Below are 16,722 nucleotides of genomic sequence, written 5' to 3'. Positions count from 1 at the left end.
GGTGGGCTGCCATCTATGGGGTCTCACAGAGTCGGACATGACTGAAGCGACTTAGCAGCAGCAGCAGCAGCAGCAGCAGCAGACTTTTAGTTTCTGTATTGTGATAGTTAATGATCTCCAGTAGAGGGAGCTCCAACTCATCTTTCTTAATAAATATAGCTCTCACCTGAAATGTGAGTGTGAGGAAAGGGCATAGGATGAAATAAAGTTAACACACGGGTGTAAACATTTTCAAAGGTACTAAAGAATGACAGCTGTAATTCTTAGGGGGAAAACAATCTCAGTTTGATTTCCATGCTTTTAACTTAACTACCATCAAATAACTAAACAGAAAACTATGTAGCTTAACCACTTGTAAGGAATCCATCAGTCAGCCCAAGGCTTTTAAAATCAAGAATCTATGTCTGGTCATTTGAGGAAGGGAGAAAACAGTGGTGGTAATGTTTTTGTTTGAAGTAAGGTTAAATAAAGTAAAATTTTATTAATTGGTATTATTGTGACTCTCTCGTCACAATAGCAAAGGTGAATTGCTGAGTCATTGTGTAGGACAAGGAGAGAGAAAATTTTCATTTTATTTAGAGCTTTTACTCATTCAGAATATTTTAAAACCAAAATCTAGAAAATCTATAGAACCCTTGTTTCCATCTAGAAAACTGGAACTAATTACTACCTGTTGGTTTCTTTACAGACCCGAGAAGAAAGTATCATGTGAGGCTGCTGGCTTACAACAGCATAGAAGATGGCTACCAGGCGGATCAGACAGTTAGTACACCGGGATGCGTGTGTAAGTAAGAGCTGCAGTAGCTTGTTTCACTGTGTAAGACTCATACTCTTTTTTTCTCCTCTTCTTTCTTTAAATTTAAGTCTCTTTACTACTTGGATACCTTGATGGTTTTATTACTTTTGTATCTTCCAGGATACTCAACATAGAATTTGGAACCAAGTACATACTCAGTAACTATTTGAGACTTGTTTAATCATAAGAACCTGTTTTAGTTTTGCATGCAAGAGATCATTAGAAATTAAACTAGGAAAATAACCCTGAATACCTACATATATTTTCTTTTATCTCCTTTAACCTTGAGGCTAATTGTTTCCTTCCAGTTGCTGTTCAGTTTTATTGCTACTGAAAGCTGTTTGGTTTTATTGCTACTAAAGAGGATGTCAGTCTAGTTTTTAAGTCTACTGCTGGCTTTCTGAATATTTTTGGCTGGTAGCTTGACTCCTCTGTGCTTCTGTTTTGCATTTTAAGTATTGATAATATTTAATTCCTTATCTAACTCATGGAAGAGTCGCTCAGGTTTGAACGATGTATCTCTAGACCACTGTGAACCTTTGATGGAATAAAGACCTAAAGGGAGGGGTGTTACGATTTTACCATTTTACGACTTTCTGTATTAAATATTACGCCATGTGCCAAAGTAATACTGTCTTTTTCAATAGCTGTTCGTGATCGCATGGTTCCTCCTCCACCACCACCCCACCATCTCTATGCGAAGGCTAACACCTCATCTTCCATTTTTCTGCATTGGAGGAGGCCTGCGTTCACCACTGCACAGATGATTAACTACACCATCCGCTGTAACCCTGTTGGCCTGCAGAATGCTTCTTTGGTTCTGTACCTTCAAACGTATGTAACTTCTATTAATGGTTGTTTTCTTTGCTCTCCTCCCCACTCACACTTCCTTCTTTACCATCTTGAGCCAGCTTGAGCTTCAGCTGTAAGCAGTTGTCTCAGGACCTGTTTTATGTATACAGTGGTGGGAGATTTCATCTTTACATATTCAATCTGAGAACCATATTTTTTGAAACTGAATTTTCAAAAATGATTTTTTTTTGTTTCCCTAGACTCACACAGCAAAATTAGACAAGAAACTATCAATATTAATGACCTTCAATCAGCTAAACTTAGCATTTTTAAAGAAGGAAACGAGACAATTTTCAGATTACATCAAAAAATAAACCTAGTTATTCTGTTTGCTAGGTTATAGTTAGAAACCCATAAAATGCTTTAAAGGAATGATTTGACTTCCAGTATTTCAGAGGAAATCCCTTTGATTTGGGACATATTTATACTCTTAATTTCCTAGTTTCCTCTTGGAGAGGCCGCTTTTAGGCTTATTTCTATAATATCAAATATAGCATTTTAACAGTCAAATTAGATTCCTAATTTTTTTAAAAAGAAAATGAAGAGGTAATAATAACAATAACCTATATTGATTGGAAATACAATCTTTTAGAAACAACGTACTAACAATTTTATTACTACTTATTATAGATCAGAAACTCACATGTTGGTTCAAGGTCTAGAACCAAACACCAAATATGAATTTGCTGTTCGACTGCATGTGGATCAACTTTCCAGTCCCTGGAGCCCCGTTGTCTACCACTCTACACTTCCAGAAGGTAAAGAAAGCAACTCCTTGTGGGTTTTACCTACATATTTGATGTGTGTGTGTGTGTGTGTGTGTGTGTGTGACTTTGAAGAAGAATCTACCCTGGTTGCCACCTACCAGTCTACCTGTATATATTTGTGTTGCTTCTTAACTTTTGAAGTTTCTTTTCCTTTATTATAGTAAAAACATTTTTCCTCTCAATGTGTTGCACAAGAAGTGAACTTAAATTTAGGGTCATTTTAGGGGGTGCTACATTTTCTAAGAACAAGTATAATGTACAAGGCTGCACCCAGGCAATTTAAAATGGAAGTAAGTAAATAATGTATTTAATGATGTTGTTGTTTAGTTGCTAAGTCATGTCCAACTCTTGCGAACCCATGGACTGTAGCCTGCCAGGCTCCTCTGTCCATGGGATTTCCCAGGCAAGAATATTGAAGTGGGTTGCCATTTGCTTCTTCAATTTAATGATATTAGGAGGCCATATTAGAACCTAATGTGAGTAGTAGCTTGATGCTGTGCATAGTACAGTATACATGATACCTGACTGAGCACCAATTCTGTAGCTTACCTATAGCACTTGCTAAAATGTTTCATGTCTCTAAACCTGCATTTCCTTTTTCTGGAAAAAAAAATTTTTTTAATTATTTATTTATTTGGCTGCATTTGAGTCTTAGTTGCAGCATGTAGGCTCTTTCGTTCCAGTGCAGGGCTCTCTAGTTGTGGTGTGGGCTCCAGAACTCGCAGGCTCTCTAGTTTTGGCATATGGGCTTAGTTGCTCTGCTGCATGTGGGATCTTAGTTCCCTGACCAGGAATCTAACCCACATCTCCTGCATTGCAAAGTGGATTCTTAACCACTGGACCACCAAGGAAGTCCCAGCATTTCCTTTTTTTAAAAAAATTAACTTTTCTTGGGATATAGTTGCTTTACAATGTTGTGTTAGTTCCTATTGTACAGCAAAATGAACCGGCTCTACATATACATATATCCCCTCTTCTTTAATTTTCTTCCCATTTAGGTCGCCACAGAGCATTGAGTAGAGTTCCCTGTGCTACACAGTAGAATCTTACTAGTTACCTATTTTATACCTAGTTAGTGTATATATATCAGTCCCAGTCTCCCAATTCATCCTACCTCCTCTTGCTGCTTGGTATCCGTACATTTGTTCTCTACATCGTTGTCTTTATTTCTGGTTTGCAAACAAGTTTATCTGTATTCTTTTTCTAGATTTCACATATAGGCAATGTTATATGATATTTGTTTTTCTGATTTACTTCACACTGTATGACAGTCTTTAGGTCCATCCACATCTCTGCAAATGGCATAATTTCATTCCTCTTTATCTTTGAGTAATATTCCATTGTCTATATGTACCACATTGTATATATGTACCATTCTTCTGTCAGTGGACATTTAGACTGCTTCCATGTCCTGGCTTATGTAAGTAGTGTTACAGTGAACATTGGGGTGCATGTATTTTTTTTGAATTATGATTTTCTCTGAGTATAAGCCCAAGGGTGAGATTACTGGGTTATATAGTCGTTCTGTTTTTAGGTTTTTTAAGGAACCTCCATACTGTTCTCCATAGTGGCTGTATAATTTACATTTACTACCAACAGTGTACGGAGAAGGAAATGGCACCCCACTCCAGTACTCTTGCCTGGAAAATCCCATGGACGGAGGAGCCTGGTAGGCTGTAGTCCATGGGGTCGCTAAGAGTCGGACATGACTGAGCGACTTCACTTTCACTCTTCAATTTCATGTGTTGGAGAAGGAAATGGCAACCCACTCCAATGTTCTTGCCTGGAGAATCCCAGGGACGGTGGAGCCTGATGGGCTGCTGTCTATGGGGTCGCACAGAGTCAGACACGACTGAAGCGACTTAGCAGCAGCAGCAGCACAAACAGTGTAAGAGGGTTCCCTTTTCTCCAAACCCTCTCCAGCATTTATTGTTTGTAGATTTTTTTGATCATGGCCATTCTGACTGGTGTAAAGAGATACCTCATTGTAGTTTTGACTTGCATTTCTCTAATAATCAGTACTGTTGAGCATCTTTTCATGTGTTTGTTGGCCATCTGTATATCTTCTTTGGAGAAATGTCTGTTTAGGTCTTTGCTCATTTTTTGATTGGGTTGTCTGTTTTGATATTGAGTTGCATGAGCTGTTTATATATTTTGGAGATTAATCTCTTGTCAGTTCCTTCATTAGCAAGTATTTTCTCTCCTTCTAAGTTGTCTTTTCATCTTATGATTTCCTTTGTTGTGGAAAAGCTTTTAAGTTTAATTAGGTCCCATTTGTTTATTTTTGTTTTTATTTTTGTTACTCTAAGAAGCGGGTCAAAAGAGATCTTGCTGTGATTTATGTAAGTGTTCTGCCTATGTTTTTTTAATATTATTTTTATTTATTTATGTGGCTGTGCTGGGGTCTTAGTTGTGGGATGCGGGATCCAGTTTACCCCACCGGGGATTGAACCCAGGCCCCCTGCATTGGGAGCATAGTGTCTTAGTCACTGAACCACCAGGGAAGTCCCTGTCTATGTTTTCTCCTAAGAGTTTTATAGTGTCTGGCCATACATTTAGGTCTTTAGTCCACTTTGAATTTATTTTTGTGTGTGGTGTTAGGGAGTGTTCTAATTTCATTCTTCTACATGTACCGGTTCAGTTTTCCCAGCACCACTTACTGAAGAGACTGCCTTTTCTCCATTGTACATACTTGCCTCCTTTGTCATAGACTAGGTAACCATAGGTGCATGGGTTTATCTCTCAACTTTCTATCCTGTCCCATTGATCTGTATTTCTATTTTTGTGCCAGTGCCATACTCTTTTTTAAAAAATTTAACTTCTTAGTTTGTACTGGGGTATAGCTGATTAGCAAACAATGTTGTGATAGTTTCAGGTGAAGAGCAAAGGGATTCAACCATACATATACATATATCCATTCCCCTCCAAACTCCCCTCCCATCTAGGCTGCCACATAACGTTGAACAGAGTTCCATGTGCTATACAGTAGGTCCTTGTTGGTTATCCATTTTAACTATAGCAGTGTAAATAACCCAGCTCCCTAATTTTCCTATCCTTCCCCCGCAGCAACCACAAGTTCATTCTTTAACCCTGTGAATCTCTTTCTGTTCTGTAAGTGAGTTCATTTGTATCATTTCTTTTTAGATTCCATATGTAAGGGATATCATACGATATTTCTCTTTCTCTGTCTGACTGACTTCACTGTATGACAGTCTCTAGGTCCATCCATGTTGCTGCAGATGGCGTTACTTCATTCTTTTTAATGGCTGAGTAATATTCCATGTACCACATCTTCTTTATCCGTTCCTCTGTCAATGCACATTTAGGTTGCTTCCATGTCTTGACTATTGTAAACAGTACTACAGTGAACACTGGAGTGCATGTATCCTTTCAGATCATGTTTTCCTCTGGGTATATGCCCAGGAGTGGGATTGCAGGGTCATATGATAGCTCTGTTTTTAGTTTTTCAAGGAACCTCCATACTGTTCTACATAGTGGCTGTACCAATTTACATTCCTAACAACAGGGTAGGAATGTTCCCTTCTCTCCATATCCTCTCCAGCATTTATCGTCTGTGGATTTTTTGACAATAGTCATTTTGACTGGTGTTAGATGATATCTCATTGTAGTTTTGATTTGCATTTCTCTAATAGTTAGCACTGTTGAACATCTTTTCATGTGCCTCTTGGCCACCTGTATGTCTTCTTTGGAGAGATGTTTATTATAAGTCTTCTGCTTATTCATTAATTGGGTTGTTTGTTTTGATGATGTTAAGCATCATGAGCTGTTTATAAACTTTGGAAACTAATCCCTTGTCAGTCACATTATTTGCAAATATTTTCTCCCAGTCTGTGGGCTGTGTTTTGGTTTATTTATTGTTTCCTTTGCTATGCAAAAACTTTTTTGAGTTTAAGTAGGTCCCATTTGTTTATTTTTGTATTTATTTCCATTATTCTGGGAGACAGATTGAAAAACATACTGCTGTGATTTATGTCAGAGACTGTTCTGCCTATGTTTTCCTCTAAGAGTTTTACAGTGTCTGGTCTCACATTTCCATCTTTAATTGATTTTGAGCGTATGTTTGTGTATGGTATTAAAGAATTATCTAATTTCATTTTTTACATGTAGCTGTCCAGGTTTCCCAGCACCATTCATTGAAGAGACTGTCTTTACAAGAATTTGTAGTCTTGCCTCCTTTGTCATAAATTAATTGACCATTGGTACATGGATTTATTTCCAGGTTTTCTATCCTGTTCCACTGATCTATATTTCTATCTCTGTGCCAGTACCATACTGTCTTGATTACTGTAGCTTTGTAGTATAGTCTGAAGTCAGGGAGCCTGATTCCTCCAGTTCTGTTTTTCTTTCTCAAGATTGCTTTGGCTGTTTGGAATCTTTTGTTTCCATACAAATTGTAAAAAATTTTGTTCTAATTCTTTGAAAAATACCATTGGTAATTTAATAGGGATTATATTGAATCTGTAGATTGCTTTGGGTACTATTATCATTTTCACAATATTGATTCTTCCAATTGAAGAACATGGTGTATCTCTCCATGCTTTTCCTTTTCTCTAGAATGAGGGTGAATGTGTAGATGATCTCTAAGAACCATTGCAGCTCTTTTTTTAATGATGTTGAGAGAAAACAATGGATATTTATTTAAGTGAGCATTGGGCTGTTTTGCTATGGTTTTGACAATATTCCATATAGACATGTTGCTCAAATCCAGCTCTTCACATCTTTAGCTCATAGTGAACATGGGATCAGCTGAAATCCCAAGACTTCCCTACCTTCTGTAGATATAAGGTGTTAGTCTAAAGTCTGTTCTGTAAACTCACTGATTCACAGCATTTGGAGAATAACTGAATATTTCAGTCTCAAAAGTATTTTCTTGAGTGGCTTCCCGCTGCTACTGCTGCTGCTAAGTCGCTTCAGTGCGACCCCATAGACGGCAGCCCATCAGGCTCCCCCGTCCCTGGGATTCTCCAGGCAAGAACATTGGAGTGGGTTGCCATTTCCTCTCCAATGCATGAAAGTGAAAAGTGAAAGTGAAGTTGCTCAGTCATGTCTGACTCTTTGCGACCCCATGGACTGCAGCCTACCAGGCTCCTCTGTCCATGGGATTTTCCAGGCAAGAGTACTGGAGTGGGGTGCCATTGCCTTCTCTGGAGTGGCTTCCTAGATCAGGTTAAGTATACATTATATGCATTTTAGTAGTAAGTGTAGAACTGTAAACCTTTCTAGTTGTCATTGTGGCAAAACAGTATGAAGAGCCCTAAAAATGCTGACAACTTTTGACTCAGCAGTTCCTCATCTAGGAATCTACCACGTCCTTTATTTTCTTTTTAATGCTTTAAACATAATAAAAATAAAATTAGCCTTGTGGTAAAGAAGAGAAACATCATATTTTGGTGTATCACTAATGGTCTGTGCAAGCTGTGATTTTGAGATGTTTTTATAGCAGCTGCTAGTGTTTCTAACTCTCATCTGTACCTATCCAGGTATTTGAGTAACTTAGTGACCATTCTCTCCTAATAATACAATATTTTCTGCATGTGCACACAGCACCAGCAGGCCCACCAGTTGGAGTGAAAGTGACACTGATAGAGGACGACACTGCTCTGGTTTCATGGAGACCTCCTGATGGGCCAGAAACAGTTGTGACGCGTTATACTATATTGTACGCATCCAGGAAGGCCTGGATTGCAGGGGAGTGGCAGGTCCTCCATCGAGAAGGTAAGTATGACCAGAATTTACCAAAGGGCATGAGAAGTAAGACTATTAATGATAAGGAAACAAAGGGAAAGAGGGATCTTGAGTTCATTTTGAATTTATATTTATGAAGTAACAAATGACTAAGGATTTTGGTTTTATTCTAGGGACATTGGGAAGCCATTGACATACTTTAAGCATGAGCATTCATGCTTCAGAAAGCTCACTCTGAGTATTGTGAATAGAAGAGGTTTGGTAGAGGAGAAGTAGGGGTAAGAGTAATGCAAGCAGACTAGAAAATGATTGCTGTGGTCCAGGAAAGAGAGAAGCCTAGATTAGGTGGTGAGGATTGAGATGGAAAGGAGAGAGAGGTTGAAAGACACTGAGGAGATAAAATTAACAGGACTTGGTAGCTAAAGAGGGAGAGAGAGGATAAGAAAGAAAGAATTGTTACAGATACTACTGTATTTCCTGTGGTTGTGTGTCTTGCACTAGAGTAGCAAACAATGGTAGAAAACCTGGTTTAATGGAGAAGACCTTTGTACAACTACTAAAATGGTCCATGTGCAAATAAATTGACCCATATGAATACCAGACAGTGTCTACTTAAGTACAGGGAAAAGTTGATTAAGGCTTAGGAACATTGAATTTAAATTTTTTCATACCAACTGTATTTTGCCTGAGAAAAAAATGAATTCTAGAGCTCAGTATTCTTATTTCATGCTGTTATAGTATGTCCTTTTTAAATTTTTCATTTGGACAAGTCCCACAAGTTTTTGGATGGGTCATCACATAAATATTATAGTTTCATTATTTTGATACTTAAAATTTTTTAAATTCAGATATAGCTCAGCTGGTAAAGAATCTGCCTGTAATGTGGGAGACTTGGGAAGATCCCTTGGAGAAGGGAACAGCTACCCACTCCAGTATCCTGGCCTGGAGAATCCCATGGACTGTGTATTCATGGAGTCGCAGAGAGTTGGACACAACTGAGTGACTTTCACTCACTCATAGTTGATTTTGATACTTTCTTAATTCAGACATGCATGCTAGGAAAAGAACAGTTTTCCAAGCAATTAAAAGCTTAAGAAGAATTTTGAGAAGGAAATTTGTTGGCTATCTAACACTTTACAGTGCCAAGTACTTCCACATACATTTTACCTTTTAAGGGGAATATTTACCCAATTAAGAGAATATACTTTAAGATCACTTATGTGGATTAATTAATATATAACACTTTTGTAACTATAAAATATATAAATGGTAACTGTAGCTGCTGCTGCTGCTGCTAAGTCACTTCAGTCGTGTCTGATTCTGTGTGACCCCGTAGATGGCAGCCCACCAGGCCCTGCCGTCCCTGGGATTCTCCATGCAAGAACACTAGAGGGGTTTGCCATTTCCTCCTCCAATGCATGAAAGTGAAAAGTGAAAGTGAAGTCGCTCAGTCGTGTCCGACTCTTAACGACCCCATGGACTGCAGCCTACCAGGCTCCTCCATCCATGGAATTTTCCAGGCAAGAGTACTGGAGTGGGGTGCCATTGCCTTCTCCAGGTAACTGTAGCTAGTAGTTGTATATTCATACACTAAGCACGTGCCCCAATAAGTAATGATTTCCTAGTTACTGAACAGCCTGGAAAGTAATAAGTACCTGCTAACAATACAGTTTTGTATTTTATCCATTGCTGCTGCTGCTGCTAAGTGGCTTCAGTCGTGTCCGACTTTGTGCAACCCCATAGATGGCGGCCCACCAGGCTCCCCCGTCCCTGGGATTCTCCAGGCAAGAACACTGGAGTGGGTTGCCATTTCCTTCTCCAATGCATGAAAGGGAAAAGTGAAAGTGAAGTCGCTCAGTTGTGTCCGACTCTTCGAGACCCCATGGTCTGCAGCCTAGCAGGCTCCTCCGTCCATGGGATTTTCCAGGCAAGAGTGCTGGAGTGGGGTGCCATTGCCTTCTCCAATTATCTATTGCTAAATAGCACACCACTCTAAAATTCAGCCACTTGATTTTCTCACACTCTGGGAGTCAGCAATTAAGCCTGGGATTAGCTGGGCAGTTCTTGTGTTGGTCTCTCCTGAGGTCACTCATGAGGCTCTAACCATCTCAGAGTTTCAACGGAGTGCGGGTAACATAAAAAACATGAAGAGATTTCCAAAATCAGGGAGCGAGGGAGTAGGATGTTCCACGTACAAAGAATCAGACCTCTGCCTGATTCACATTTGCTAACATCCCACTGGCAGGCAAGCCCATACTTAGCTTAGTGTGGGTAGAGACTGCCCACAGGTATGGAGAGATAGAGGCGTAATTTGTGCAGGACTCTTCATCCTACAGCTGGCTACCATATTCTTAAAATACATAATTCAGTTTTCATAAATTAATTCCAAAATGATCTCTTGACACATTTGTCCAAGTGACTAGCTTGATGTAATGAGTGTTATTTGTAAGTACTAATAGAAGAATTTTAATCTCATGAGCACATACTTCCTTTACCTTTTTGTATGTACCTACCTGAAAAGAAACAGTACTTTGTTTTGGTACTTTTTATTGCATTCATTTGACAGTTTCAGACAAGGCTCAGAAAGCAGTATTTTTGTCTCACTGGTGGCCCAATAACCATCAATGGATTGTAATTGGAGGTTTTTACTTCTTCTAACTATATAATAGTGCATGGAGAGGAGAGAATCCATTTTTGCCATTATGCTGCTTCTGTAATTTTAAGAAACGTTATCAGTGAAAACTTTTTTGTTAAATGTAGGGAACCTTTTTCATAGCTAATGCTAGTAATTTGTAGTGAACAAAAAAACAATATAAGTAAAATGTAATTGAGGTTTTTTTTTCAGAGAGAAAAATACAAAGAGTTTGAGTTGCCTACTTCTAAACAAAAAGCAAAGAATATAACATGGCATTTACAGAAAAAGAAAGCAAAGTAGTCTTGTAGTACCCAATTATGGCAACTTTGGGAAAAGGTAATGGTGTAGAAAAATATGAGGGGAAAAGGGAAGAATATCAGTATCTCTTTCATATATACCTATTAATCATCTTATACATATTATGTTTTTACACATTTATGTGTAATTCACATATTTATTACCAAGTAGAACAAGTTTTTTTCGTTAGTCAAACATTTAAAAAGTGTTCCTGGTGACCATATATTTGTGGCTAAAATGGGACGTGGTAAAATGGTGTAGAACAAATGCAGGGTGAAAGTATGCTTGTGGATAATGTAAAGTGGGTCAGAAATGACAGCCTTCACCTTCCCGATACACGGTAGATTAGCAGAGTACTCAGTTATTTTAAAATCTACAAGGCACTGTAAGAAATCATTCTCTACTATCTACTACAGCAGTTTCTTCATAGATTAGTTTCCCAAGATGATAAAGATACCTTGCTTCCAAAAAAAAAAGTTCCATAACTAAATAAGTTTGAGAAACATTATGCACTATTTCCTATTAAGAAGAATTCCTTTCCTTCAATAAAGGAGTTCATCTAACTTAATATTTACTGAATAAATTGGACTACTGATATTAAGAACCTATTGAATTGTTAAATATTGAGGGATTGCTATGTGTCAGGGTCTCTTCTAGGCATTGTCAGTACCACAATGAACAGAACAATGGCCCTTTCTTATTAGAGCGTACGTGTCAGATAACAGATATGTTCAGGTAGTGTCATAAGTGCTACGAAGAAAGCTACAGTAGTGAAAAGAACAAAGCGATGGAGTTGGTGAGTAAGTTCTTTTGAAAGAAATGGCATCTGAGCACAGCCATATGGATATCTGGGGGAAGTGCAGAGACCCTGAGATAGAGGTGTGCTTGACATTTTAGAGGAACAACAAGGAGGCCAGGGAGGCTAGAATGAAGGGAAGCGTAGGAAGTGGGAAATGAGATGGGGAGGTAGCCGAGAGAAGATCTTGTAGGCAGACTTTTTGGACCATAGACTTTTTCTAAGAGGGATGGAAGACATTGATATCGTTGACATTTTGAAAGGATTTCTTTGTCAGCCTCCTAACAGCCCACCTGAAAAATTGACTCTAGAGAGGTAAGAGTTGAAATTGGGAGACCATTTAATACTCAGGTGTCCGTGTGAGAGTTAGTAGGGGTTTGCGTGCTAAGTTGCTTCAGTCGTGTCTGACTCTTTGCAACTCTATGGACTGTAGCCTGCCAGGCTCCTCTCTCCATGGGATTCTCCAGGCAAAAATACTGGAGTAAGTTGCCATGCCCGCCTCCAGGGGATCTTCCCAACCCAGGGATCGAACCCACGTCTTTTATGTCTCCTGCATTGTCAGGCAAGTTCACAGTGATATTAAGAAGGAAGGTAGTAAGAAGCTATTAGAACATATTTTGAAAGAACGGTCTCCTCAGTTTGCCACAGGTTGATGTGGTGTGTAAGTAAAAAAAAGAGAAACAAAGTTGATGGAGGAAATCACAGGTTTAGTTTTGAGCATAGTACATTGGAGATGCCTGTTAGATGTAAGAGAGGTTGGGTAAGCAGGGAGAGTTAAGTTCATAGGAGAGGTATGGACTAGGGATATAACTTAGAAGTCATCTGTATGGAGATGATGTTAAGACTCTGGAATTGAAAAAAATCACTTAGTGTTGACAGAAGAGAGAAAGGTATGAGATTGCATTCTGAGGCTTTTCTTCATCCACAAAATCTTACCCTTTGCTTTTATATTTTAAATGAACATTCCTTTAATAACAAATGGCTCATATTCTAATGTAAGTTCAATTGGTATTTACTGAGAGTTATCGTGAACAAAGCATCATGCTAGCCACCTTCAATTGTGCAAATGTGAAAAAAATTTCCTGTCCTCCAGAAAGGAAAGGGAATATCAGAGGTGAGGAAAAAGACTTACTTTCATTGATGATATACACTTGTGTCAGACGCTTGTCCATGGTAGTTTATTTAATCCTGGACTGCAAGGAGATCCAACCAGTCCATTCTAAAGGCGATCAGCCCTGAGTGTTCTTTGGAAGGAATGATGCTAAAGCTGAAACTCCAGCACTTTGGCCACCTTCATGCGAAGAGTTGACTCATTGGAAAAGACTCTGACGCTGGGAGGGATTGGGGGCAGGAGGAAAAGGGGACGACAGAGAATGAGATGGCTGGATGGCATCACCGACTTGATGGACGTGAGTCTGAGTGAACTCCGGGAGATGGTGATGGACAGGGAGGCCTGGCGTGCTGAGATTCATGGGGTTGCAGAGTCGGACATGACTGAGCGACTGAACTGAACTGAACTGATAGTAATTATATGAGGTGGGAATTATTGCCCCCATGAGGAAAGTATAGTTCAGTGACATGTCCCAAGTTGCAAATTACTTAGTTGGTAACATGCCAGGATTTGATCAACATTGATCCAGCGCTGAGCCCATTACACTGTCTGGTTTGTGAAGCTCCTAGTCGAGTTAAAGATTCAGATGCATATAAAAGGCTAGAGATTGAAATAATCATGCCAACTAGAATTGGGACTGTTTGCTGAAAGAATACAGGGACAGTCAGATTACTTTAGTACTTGGGCTTGACTGTGCTCATAAGGAAGACTTTCTGTGGAAGAAAGGGGAACATGTGTACACACATACACACATACACACACACACATACACACACAGCTCATCCGCTTGCAATGTTTAAGTTAAGTGAATTTTAATTTCAGGTAGTGATTGGTTTTGCCAGACACTCTCTAAAATTAAATGTATGATAATGATAAATTGGAAGCAATTTACTTATATGTCTATCTGTGAAGAAATTGAAATTTTCTTCCTCCTAGCTAATAGTAACATGTCCCAAACATTGTTGTTTTTTAATTCACCTGCCTAAGAATACTAACAGTGGAAAGACTCTTCCTGATTCTAAATAGAGGTTGGTTTGTTTATTCAACAGTTGTGCGCTCAAGTAGCTCACACTCTCTCCAGGCCAAGTTGAAACCAGAGCACAGGAAAACAAACCACCTTTAGCTCCTCAAATTTCCACTTGGTACAGCTGCCTCCCTCCATGTGACCTGCAGAGGCAGCCTCTGAATCATGACCTCAGCTCTAAGATCAGGCGCATTTCACTTGCATAATGAAATACACTACTGTAGCAAGTGCACTAGAGGAGCCAGCTCTGAGCTGGTGGTGAGTGAGGACTACCAGCAGTTGTAAGCTCTCTGAAACTATTTTAAGGGTGCCCTGCATCACAAAAAATGAGAAGAAAGCACCATAAGGAAGCTAGGTTTCCCTGTGAATATCCACCCACCAATGCAGTGCTGGAATAGCTTCCTGGCTGAATTTCTCTTATATCTGTTTTCTTAACATTAGGGCTAGTTCCTAAGGTGAGAGCCCCTTTGTAAGAAAATACTTAAATGCCATGGCAGGACAAGAGCAGAAAGACCCCTCAAGAAATAGGAGTGCCCAGATAGGAATCCTCGGAGAAGGCAATGGCACCCCACCCCAGTACTCTTGCCTGGAAAATCCCGTGGATGGAGGAGCCTGGTAGGCTGCAGTCCATAGCGTCGCTGAGGGTCGGACACAACTGAGCGACTTCACTTTCACTTTTCACTTTCATGCATTGGAGAAGGCAATGGCAGCCCACTCCAGTGTTCTTGCCTGGAGAATCCTAGGGACGGGGGAGCCTGGTGGGCTACCGTCTATGGGGTCACACAGAGTCGGACATGACTGAAGTGACTCAGCAGCAGATAGGAATCCTTGGCAGTCATGCCATCAGAGGAGATACCCTTCAATACCAAAGATTATATATAAATTCAAATGATAACTACTTCTGGAGAAAAGTAGATGCCAGCCATGTTGCTGGTGGTAATTTTGATAGTTAATCTGGGGTTAATCTAGTTAATCTAGATCTTCAACCCTCTGAGGTTCATACATAGCTTTGGCATTTTCTGACCTGTTTATATTCAAGAAATCTGAAAAAATAATGAGGAAGATGAAAAGCATATTCATAGTTTCAGAAATAATTGTGTTTCTAATTTAAGAAATAATAACAAAATCATCTATCACAGTTGCTGTAAGTGGTTTAAACATTTCATAAAGGAAACAAAAAGACAGCTCTCATCCACTTCCTGGCAGTCCAGTGGTTAGGTCTCAGTGCTGTCACTGCCATGGCCTAGGATCAATCAGTAGTCATGGAATTAAGATTCAGCAAGCCACAGGTGTGGCCAAAAAAGAAAAAACCAAAAAGTCTCACATTGGATTTTTTTTAAAGTGGATGTTTATATTTTTGACTGTGCTGAGTGTTAGTTGCAGCACGCAGGATCTCTGTGACATCATGCAGCATCTTCCACTGCACTGCTTGGACTCTCTAGTTGTGAAACTCAAGCTCCAGAGCGGACAGGCTTCAGTAGTTGTGGTGGCTCAGTTGCTCTGTGGCATGTGGGGATCTTAGTTCCCCAACCAGAGATGGAACCACATCCCCTCCATTGCAAGGCAGATTCTTAACCACTGGACCACCAAGGAAGTCCCTCATATTGGATTTTAAAAATATAATTATAATTGTGGAATCTGAATTTTTTGTGTCATTTTCTCTTTACCTATGTTTGAAATATTCCATAATAAAATGCTTTCAATGCTATTTGTATCCATACCTGTGTGGAGAGTAAAACATTTTATATATATATATGTTTATATTTTTTAGTAAAAAAAGTGCTGCTTTTCAAGCTGCTTTTAAAATTACAAACAAAAATATATGCAGCTTTTACAAGCTACTCTTAAAATTACAGAGAAGGATTATATATGGGCACAGTGTTAAATGAAAACTCTAGGATAAAAAAATATGTGTAGTAGATATGTACTCACACATGTATGGTACACACATACACACACACAAATACACCAAAATGTTAACAATAGGAGATTGTTATTGTATTTATATTATTTTACAGGTGTTCTACAATAAATGTGGTGCTTTTATAATCAGAAAAATACTTTAAAAATAAAGGATCATGAATGTGTGAAAGAGTGAATAAAAGATACAGTTTATTTAATTTGTAATTGATGTATTTATAGGAGCAATAACCATGGCTCTGCTGGAAAACCTGGTGGCAGGAAATATATACATTGTCAAGATATCTGCATCCAATGAGGTAGGAGAAGGACCTTTTTCAAATTCTGTGGAGCTGGCAGTTCTTCCAAAGGAAACACCTGAGTCAAATCAGAGGCCCAAGCGTTTAGATTCTGCTGATGCCAAAGGTCTGTATGCTGCCGTAATCACTGATTTTCCTAAAGAAAAGAAAATACCCGTGTTTTTTTCTAGCTCCCTTGTGCTTTATTTCTGCTCCTACTTTGGCCATGTCCCTGAACCCACACTCAGCTCCTTGAATTGTTGCTCGTGAGGTTCACATGATGTGAAGCTGCATGGCTCTGTCTGCACTCCTACATGGAGACACACTTACCTCGGAATTTCCCGCAGTTTTCGGATCACTATGTCCCAGTAACTTCTCCTTCCAGCTGTGCACCCACCAAAACAGATGAACCATACCACCCGTGAACTGATGGGAGTAGGCGTCCAGGGAGGTCCATGGAAATAAACAGCAGTGGTAGTTGCGGTGTTCAAGCGAAGGGAGCATGATTTTCATCAAGAGTTTTCACCACACACACACACA

At 39.3% G+C, this 16,722-nt stretch overlaps 1 protein-coding gene across 1 annotated transcript in view; it reads left to right on the top strand.

The window, feature by feature from the left end:
• Positions 1-16,722, top strand: part of PRTG (protogenin) — a 153,091-nt gene that overhangs the window by 122,128 nt on the left and 14,241 nt on the right. The window contains exons 12-16 of the mRNA XM_070377944.1: positions 689-784; positions 1,444-1,630; positions 2,279-2,406; positions 7,981-8,151; positions 16,127-16,309. Coding sequence (XP_070234045.1) covers positions 689-784; positions 1,444-1,630; positions 2,279-2,406; positions 7,981-8,151; positions 16,127-16,309 — 765 coding nt within the window. The remainder of the gene's footprint in view (positions 1-688; positions 785-1,443; positions 1,631-2,278; positions 2,407-7,980; positions 8,152-16,126; positions 16,310-16,722) is intronic.

This window comes from Bos mutus, chromosome 10 (assembly GCF_027580195.1).
Source record: "Bos mutus isolate GX-2022 chromosome 10, NWIPB_WYAK_1.1, whole genome shotgun sequence".
Taxonomy (NCBI): domain Eukaryota; kingdom Metazoa; phylum Chordata; class Mammalia; order Artiodactyla; family Bovidae; genus Bos; species Bos mutus.
The sequence above is the reverse complement of the archived record's forward strand: the minus strand, read 5'-3'. Positions and strand labels throughout refer to the sequence as shown.